Raw genomic sequence first — 9,887 nt, forward strand, 5'->3', positions numbered from 1 at the left:
CCAGACGTGCAGACGTGGCGCAAGGAAGGGAGGATCTAGGAGCTGGGCCTAAGACTCGTACACGCCATCAGTGCCCGATGCAGCCCAGCCCTGCTCGGCCCCTAAGCCGGAGCCTCTAGCCTGCCGCTGCCCACTGCCCCGCCGCGGCTGACAGCGTCGCGACAGCCCACAGGGAGGCCCCGCGGCCAGCCAAGAGGGGTCGGGCCCGTACAGTGGCGGCCTGGAAAGGCCTCTTGCCCGGCCCCCCCGCCAGCTCCCGCCCGGTCCACCCCGCCCCGCCCCTCCGGGCCGGCTTCGTACCTGCACGGCCCGGACCAGGCCCCGGCCGGTCAGCTGGCCCTGCCGCAGCTGCAGCAGAATGTTACCAGGCCGCGGCCGGCCGCCCCATCCGCCCCAAGCCGCCACAGTTGCCGCCGCCCGTCGCCCTCGGCCGACCCCAGACCCAGCAGCCGCCGGCGCCGCCGCCGCCATGTCTCCTCGTCCGACAAACAGGAAGCAAGCGGCCCCGGGGCCGCGGAGATTCCTACGGGGCGGCGGAGGGGTCGCCGCAGCGCCCCCATTAGGCCGACGGCGGAGGCGCAAGCCGCGTGGCAAGGGGCCGTGCGCGCCGCGGGGACTGCTGGGAAATGTAGTCTTGCTGTCAGGAGGGCAGGTGCGAGAGAGCGATGTGGCGTTTCTTGCGCCACTCGTCCTTCTGGCCCCTCAGTCCAGCATTTCAGTGAGGTCCCCCGAGGTCGAAGACAGGTCCCCGCGTGTGCATTCTCCCATTTCTTGCCTATTTGGGGAGGTTACAGCTAACTGGCTAGGGAAAGATCTTGGATGCCAGACCAGGAATCAGGCCGTCTGGTCTGATTTCCCGCCTGCTTCTTTCTGCCTCTGACTCGCCACGGACCTCTCTGAGCCTCAATTTCCTCATTAGTTCATTCAGTCAGTAGTTCCTGGGAGCCTAAACAGCCAGGAAATAGTTCCTTGGGGCCAGCTCTGCGCCCAGCACTGAACGGTCCCTGAGACCGTGGTGAGCAGAGCGGAGTAACTAGGTCCCTGTTTTGAAATGCTGGTTACAGGGAAGACAGCACATCCATACACAGACGCACAGTAACAAACTGGGTAACTTGTGTAACTGGGTAGGTTGTTGTGATGTTAAATGGAAATAATGGAAGGGAAAAGGATTGGTAAATTGTGACATCATATTCTCTGTCAGAGGACTCTTGTCCTGATTTCTCCCCACCAGATAGTATGTTCTGTTCTACTCTGAGCCCAGGTAATCATTTTTTTGGCAAACTTCTGTGCCCGGATCGTGGCATCTCCTCTCCTTTTTTCTTCCTGGGAGGGGGTCTTGTAACATAAATGAAAGAGGAATGCTGGGTGTGATGCAATAAGGAATGGTGGAGATTGTGACCCATAACTTACTGCCCAAACCAGAACTTTTAAGAATGAAAGGATGCTATTAATTACAACGGGACAGCAGGCGTGTAAAGGGACTGTTCCTGGCAAACTGTGATTGTGGTCACCATCCCCATGCCCATCTACAAGGAGTGGTCTCTACTCGCCTCCTGCAGATTGTTGCTGAATTGTCTAGTTTTTCCAGAAAGGCCAAAAGTCTGGGTTTTTATGTGAAATCACTCAATTTAAAAAACTCCATGGGCCAAATAAAACCCTATTTATGACCCCTGGAACAGGGAGACCAGGATCAGGTCCAGGTGTACATGGAAGTTTAGCATGTGGTAACGGAGACATTTCAAATCAATGGGCAAAGAAAAAAAAAAGTTAGGTCTTAAACTTTACACCAAGTTAAAAGGCATCTCAGACATACTAAAAGCTATGTATAACAAAATCAAAGTATAGTTCTAAAGCTGGATTGTGGTAATAGTTATACAACCTTAAGTTGACTAAAAATCATTAGACTGTATACTCAAAATGGGTGTTTTATGATATGTAAATTATACCTCATACATTTATGATATGTAAATTATCTGATATATTAAAAACCAAAGTATAAAAATAGTACAAGTGGGGACTTCCCTGGTGGCACAGTGGTTAAGAATCTGCCTGCCAATGCAGGGGACACGGGTTCGAGCCCTGGTCTGGGAAGATTCCACATGCCGCAGAGCAGCTGAGCCTGTGCGCCACAACTACTGAGCCTGCACTCTGGAGCCCATGAGCCACAACTGCCGAGCCTACGTGCCACAAGTGCTGAGGCCCACGAACCTAGAGCGCGTGCTCCACAACAAGAGAAGCTACCGCAGTGAAAAGCCCATGCACTGCATAGAAGAGTAGCCCCTGCTCACCGCAACTAGAGAAAGCCCGCACGCATAGCAACAAATACCCAACGCAGCCAAAAATAAATAAATAAATTTACCAAAAAAAAAAAGTAGAAGTTAATCTATGGGAATACTTTTACGATTTGGGGATAGAAAAGTTCTTCTCAATCATAAAACCCAGAAGTCATGGATAGGAAAAGATTGACAAGTTTGACCTTAACAATGTTAAAATTTTCTGTACAAGACACTATGCACAACCATAAAAGCCAAGTGATATTCTGGGAAACAGTCAATATCCAGAATGTATGAAGGACTTACTGCACCCTCTGCCTGAAGTTCTCATCCCCAGGAAGCTCTCTGAATGGCTTGCTTCCTCATGAACTCCAGGTTTCTATTCACGGAGAGATCTTCCCTACTATCCATATAAAAACAGCACTCCTTAAACTCACCATCTTATTACCTGCTTTGTTTGTTTCTATAGCACTATCTCCACATGACATAGTTGTTTACTTTTTGCACCCCTCCCCTTGACTGGAGTATAATCTTGGTCTTTGTTCATTGCTGCATTTATCTCCAGCACATAGAATATTCAGCTGACACACGGTAGGTGGTCAAATATTTGTTTATTGGTTCAAAAAATTAATGAACAGATGCATGAACACCTACAAAAATCAAGGTAAAGGGTTCCTGGTGGTCCAACGGGTAAGACTCCGGGCTCCCAATGCAGGGGGCCCGGGTTCGATTCCTGATCAGGGAACTAGACCCCGCATGCATGCGGCAACTAAGAGTCCGCATGCCACAACTAAGAAGTCCACATGCCGCAACTAAAAAGATCCCGCATGCTGCAACGAAGACCCAGTGCAGCCAAAATCGATCAATCAATCAATGCTTTTTAAAAAAATCAAGGAAAAAACCAAACAACCCAATAGAAATATAGGTAGAAAGGAAGAGGCAATTCACAAAAGATAAATAAATGGCCAGTAAATGTGTAAAAAATGCCCACCCTCAATTTTATTAATAGTAGAATGTTTATGGTGAGAACATAAACTGATATCTTTCTGCAAAGAAATTTTTTAGCAATATGAATTAATCATAAAGAAATCCAAACTTTTTGACTTGATAATTACTCCCTAATGATATTATTTGGTATGATGATGATTTAATGCAAAAATGCTTATTACTGTATTATTTGTGAAAGCAAAAATAGAAAAAACTGTAACAATAAAGTAGGATCATGGTTAAATCTAGTGTTTCAATATAATGGAATATTTGAGCCATTGAACATCATCATTTACAAAATAAAATACTAAGATTTCAAATAAAATTAAATATTCATATACTTTGATCTGCTTCTAGGAATTTATGTCTTAGCAACAGCTAAACAAGTATACCAAGATATATTACTAAAATATTCAGTGAGATATTTATATATCAAAATATTGGAAAAATCTGAATAGCCATCAATAGGTGACTAGTTAAACGAACCACGTTTCATCTACTCAGCAGAATACTGCACAGTCACCGAAACGAATAGGACACACACACACACACACACACACACACACACACACACACACACACACACACTGACATGGGAAGATGTTCATGACACAGTTAAGTTAAAAAAGCTCATAGAGGGCCTTCCCTGGTGGTACAGTGGTTGAGAGTCCGCCTGCTGATGCAGGGGACACTGGTTCGTGCCCCGGTCCGGGAAGATCCCACATGCCGCGGAGCAGCTGGGCCCGTGAGCCATGGCTACTGAGCCTGCGCGTCCGGAGCCTGTGCTCCGCGACGGGAGAGGCCGCAACAGTGAGAGGCCCGCGTACCGCAAAAAAAAAAAAAAAAAAAAGCTCATGGAGGGACTTCCCTGGCGGTCCAGTGGTTGAGACTTCGCCTTCTAATGCAAGGGGTATGGGTTCGATTCCTGGTCGAAGAGCTAAGATCCCACATGCCTTGCCGCCAAAAAAACAAAATATAAAACAGAATCAATATTGTAACAAATTCAATAAAGACTTTAAAAATGGTCCACATCAAGAAAGAAACAATCTTAAAATAATTGTTTAAAACAAGCGCTCATGGGGCTTCCCTGGTGGCGCAGTGGTTGAGAGTCCGCCTGCCCATGCAGGGGACACGGGTTCGTGCCCCGGTCCGGAAAGATCCCACATGCCACGGAGCGGCTGGACCCGTGAGCCATGGCCGTTGAGCCTGCGCGTCCGGAGCCTGTGCTCCACAACGGGAGCGGCCACAACATTCCTTTCATTTTATTATAAGCGTAGATAACTTTAATAATTTAAAATATAAATTTAAAAAAGTACATATCTATAACTGGATAGGAAGGTGCTCACCACACACTCTTGAAAGAAAAATAAAGCAAGTTATAAAGGAAGAGGTATATTATGACCCCATTCATGTATAATTAGACATTCATACTCTATATGGTTATATGCACAGAATTACCTGAAAGAAATGTTACCAAAAATGTCAACTGTGGTTATCACAATGTAGACAGACTTCAGGTAATTTTTACTTTATTAATACTTTTCTTAATTTTTTACATAGTCTATGTATCATTTTTACACTCAGGGAGGAAAAAAAGTTCTTTTAATGTTAGAAATTAAGAAAAAAGAAAGGGGGCTTCCCTGGTGGCGCAGTGGTTGAGAATCTGTCTGCCAATGCAGGGGACACGGGTTCGAGCTCTGGTCTGTGGAAGATCCCACATGCCACGGAGCAACTGAGCCCGTGAGCCACAACTACTGAGCCTGCGTGTCTGGAGCCTGTGCTCCGCAACAAAAGAGGCCGCGACAGTGAGAGGCCCGCGCACCGCGATGAAGAGTGGCCCCCGTTCGCCGCAAATAGAGAAAGCCCTTGCACAGAAACGAAGACCCAACACAGACAAAACTAAAATAAATAAATTAATTTTTAAAAAAAAGAAAGGAAAAAAAATCCATTCCAGGGCCACAAAGCTGGACATTGGTCAGCTGTCTGTGAAGCAGCCAGCCTTCCCTGGGCAATCACAGCCCCAGGATTTCACCCAGAGCTCTTCCTGAGGCATATGGTGGAATATACTCTCATCCTTGTCACAGCAAGGAGACAGGATCCTGACAAACCTTACAGTTCAAATGGCCCTTCAGGTTTCCCTTGGCACTCATGATGCTAGGAACAAGTCTTCCCACCTCAGTTTTGACCCAACTACAAATGTCACTTTATATTCCTAAATTTGAACCTTCCTCAGCCCAGCCTGGCCCAGGCATTCCCCAAAGCTGGCTATTCACTGAGTCAAAAATGATCACATCAAGTTCAGTCCTAAGGTCACTACTGACTAGGAAATAAGGAGATAGGTTTCCAGAAACCTCTGGGCAAAGGTACTCTCCACTTCATCTCTGTTCTGCTGGCCCGTTCTGTAGAAACCAGATGAGTGTCTTTCACCACCAGAGGGCAGAGCACCCCTCCCGTAAGAGGCCAGTTGATGTCAATTTAGGTCAGGGTTAGAAAAACTGAAGCTCCTTAATAGGCTAATTTCTTCCCCCACAATAATCCCAAATGGCTTAACGAAACATGCTGATACTACTCAGAGAGTATCACTTCTTGTAAATGAGTTACCAAACTCAACTAGGCAGATGGATTTTCTGGGGCAATTTTTTAGATCATATTTTTGAATCATAGAAAAGTCATTTTAATCAAAGCAACTGGCACAGTTATATTCAGACCACGGAAACAGCTGTTCATGCATCGTCCTTTGGTGTTATTTCCGACTGTTATATTCTTTCACATTACATTTCTAATGTACAATCTCTCAAGGATTTGTTTCAAAAATGTTTGTTGAGTACCATTTCACCTGCCAGGCACTACTGTAGGTGCTAAATAAAAGAAACAAAGTCCCTGCTCTCATGGAGCTTATACACTTGTGTAAGACCCACCCTTCTTTCAGCATTTACCATTGGCCAAGCACCTTATTTGCAATATTTTATTTTCCCTCAGCTTTTTGGGGGGAAATTTTCAAATCTACAGAAAAGTTGAAAGAATAATACGATGAATACTCATATATCCTTGCTTAAACTCACCAATTGTTAACATTGCTTTATCTATTTCTTCTCTATCTACATGTGTATATATACATATATATCACATTTTTGCCAAACCATTTGAAAGTAAATTACAGATATCATGATACTACACCCCAATATTTCAGCATCTCTCTCCCGAGAACAAGGACATACTCCTAATAACCATGACACCATCACACCCAAGAAATTTAATGTTGATATAATATTACCTTACATTCAATTTTCTGCAATTGCCCCCCAAAATGTCCCACAGAGTCTTCCCCGCACATTCAGGATTCAATCAAGGATCACTCATTGCTTTTGAATGCCATGTCTCTTTAGTGTCTTTTAATCTCTAAGACTCCCCTCATCTTTTCTGTCTTTCATGAGAGTCCCTTTCATTTTTCTGTCTCTTCAGTGTATGACAGTTCCCTTTTCTCTACATCCTCAATAACATTTGTTTCTGTTTTTTTTTATTTATTTGGTTGCACAGGGCCTTAGTTGCGGTAGGTCGGCTCCTTAGTTGTAGCATGTGAACTCTTAGTTGCAGCATGATGTGGGATCTGGTTCCCTGACCAGGGATTGAACCTGGGCCCCCTTCATTGGGAGCATGGAGTATTAACCACTGTGCCACCAGGGAAGTCCCATGCCAACATTTGTTATTTGGGTTCCTTTTGATGACAGCCATTCTGATTGGTGTGAGGTGATATATCATTGTGGTTTTGATTTGCATTTCCCTTATGATGAGTGATACTGAGCAACTTTTCATGTGTCTTTTAGCCATTTGCATTTCCTCTTTGGAAAAAATGTCTACTCAGTTCCTCTGGCCATTTTTTAATTGAGTTGTTTTTTTTCTTGATGTTGAGTTGTATGAGCTGTTTATATATGTTGGATATTAACCCCTTATCAGTCATGTCATTTGCAAATATCTTCTCCCATTCAGTAGGTTGTCTTTTCATTTTTTCAGAAAGAGAAATTAAGGAAACAATCCCATTAACCATCACATCAAAAAGAATAATACCTAGGAATAAACCTACCAGAGGAAGTAAAAGACCTGTATGCGGAAAACTATATATAAGACACTGATGAAAGAAACTGAAGACAACACACACAGATGGAAAGATATACTGTGTTCTTGGACTGGAAGAATTAATATTGTTAAAATGACCATACTACCCAAGGCAATCTACAGATTAAATGCAATCTCAATCAAAATAAAATGGCACTTTTCACAGAACTAGAAAAAATAATTTTAAAATTTGTATAGAAACACAAAAGACCCCAAATAGCCAAAACAATCTTGAGAAAGAAGAACAGAGCTGGAGGAATCATGCTCTCTGCTTCAGACTATACTACAAAACTACAGTAATCAAAACAGTATGGTACTGGCACAAAAACAGAGACATAGATCAATGGGACAGAATAGAGAGCCCAGAAATAAATAAACCCACACTTATATGGTCAAGTAACCTATGACAAAGAAGGCAAGAATATACAATGGAGAAAAGACAATATCTTCAATAAGTGGTACTGGGAAAACTGAACACCTACATGTAAAAGAATGAAATTAGAACATTCTCTAACACCATATATAAAAATAAACTCAAAATGGATTAAAGACTTAAATGTAAAACCAGATACTATAAAACTACTAGAGGAAAACATAGGCAGAACACTCTGACATAAATCACAGCAATAATTTTTTGGATCCGTCTACTAAAGCAAAGGAAACCAAATAAAAATAAACAAATGGAACCTAATTAAACTTAAAAGCTTTCACACAGCAAAGGAAACCATGGACAAAATGAAAAGACAACCTACTGAATGGCAGAAGATATTCGCAAATATGTCCAATAACAGGTTAATATCCAACATCATTATTGTTTTTAATGCTCAAATTGTCCCAAATTTGACCAGTGGTAGTCCTTTCAAGCCAGTTCCTGTGTCCTTTTGATATTTTCTGGGACAATCCTAATTTTAAATGGTCCCTGTGTGACTTGAACTTGTTCAACTCTGTCACCTGATCTGAGTTCAGAAAATACAATCACTCTAGATCTCTGCTCCAATCCCCACCAATGCAGATTTTTTCCTCACTTCCAGAGCCAATCACTCCTTAATCTACAACAGCACTTCCTAACTTTTTGAGGGGCTGAGGACCCTTCTATGATGAAAGCTTAAACCCCTTCTCCCCAAAAAGATGCATACACACACACACACACACACACACACTAATTTTGCCACAAGGTTCTTGGCTTGGGCTTCAAACTAGTTATCTCAAGGCTGTTCATGGAACACCTGCTATGTATCAGAAATTATGGTAGAAATGCAAAGGGAAGAAAGGAAGAAAATTAACATTAAAAAAGACCTACTATGTATGTTCCAGACACTGTGTCAAAAGTTAGATACATGTTATCTCAACAAAGAGACATAAAATAGGGAGTTAATAAACTAACCAACAAATTGTCATAGCAAGATGGAATACGTGCAGTTATAAATAAAGGCATATGGTCATTAAATTTCATTCACTCACCAAATATTTATTGCAAACTTACTATGTGCAGGCACTCTCCTAGGAACTGGAGATATATCTGTGAATAAGATAAACATGGTTTGTGCCTTCCAGGGTCCAGAGTCTAGTGGAGGAAGACAGATAGATAAGCAATTCCAATCCACACAAGCATTATAACCTTGAACAAGTTACTTAACTTTCTAAAGCCTCAATTTGCTTATGTGTAAATGGAGAAAATAGCAGCATCAACCCCAATGGATTGTTCTGAGTTTTATATGAGATAATAGATATAACACAGGACCTGGCACAAAGTAGACACTAACAAAATATTAGCTATTATTATTACATTATATTTATCACATAAATTTTCTTGTTCAAAAATATGTAAAATTCAGTGGCTTTAAACTGGCATTTTTAAGGCTCTACACAATCCATGTTTACCCCTAAGTATTCAATCCTGATTCCCACTGTTCTTCCACATCCCCCTCCACGTTCCAGGCAGACTGGGATCCTTAGAGACCTCCTGTCATGCTAAGGATGAGAGCCTCCAACTCCTGCAAATCCCACGTTTTCTTTAAGACTAAGCTCCTACCCTTTTCAGAACTCTGGAAGCATTTCTGGTCAGACTCTCACAACTTAACCCTTGCTCACAAACCGTTTTAGTTATTGTTCAATACTTAGTTCTTATGGTTTCTTTCAATTTCGTAGGTAGATTGCATCTAAGAGCAGGATAAAGTAACAAGATTACTTTCCCCTCCTTTTAACACACATATAGTTCAAAAGATATTCAAAGCCTTATTTCCTTGACTTGTATAATTATCCCCTTTAAAAAATCTTTTCGGAAAGAGTCCAAAAAAATCTCTTTTAAAAAGAAAGAAAATTCTGAGTAAAAGCCACTGCCTCTGAGTCTTTATTACCATTCTTGGGAACCTCTTGACAGGCAACAAATTCGAATTCTCTGGTGGATTCGAGTCTTACAAACAGCCCAAAGTCCTTCTGAGTGGAGCTTGATGAATAAGTGGATTATTAATACCGGTTTTTCCTGTTCTTTATTAAGAAAACTTCTAATTTGGA

General features: G+C 42.4%; 1 protein-coding gene across 3 annotated transcripts in view; it reads right to left on the reverse strand.

Annotated features, from left to right (window-relative positions):
* Positions 1-503, reverse strand: part of TRPC4AP (transient receptor potential cation channel subfamily C member 4 associated protein) — a 78,586-nt gene extending 78,083 nt beyond the window's left edge. For all 3 annotated transcript variants that reach the window (XM_082856758.1, XM_082856757.1, XM_082856756.1), the window contains exon 1: positions 301-503. In XM_082856758.1, the coding sequence (XP_082712884.1) occupies positions 301-471 (171 nt within the window). In that variant the 5' untranslated portion in view covers positions 472-503. The remainder of the gene's footprint in view (positions 1-300) is intronic.
* Positions 504-9,887: the final 9,384 nt, after the last annotated feature.

Source organism: Leucopleurus acutus (assembly GCF_964270905.1).
Source record: "Leucopleurus acutus genome assembly, chromosome: 16".
NCBI classification, from domain to species: Eukaryota; Metazoa; Chordata; class Mammalia; order Artiodactyla; family Delphinidae; genus Leucopleurus; species Leucopleurus acutus.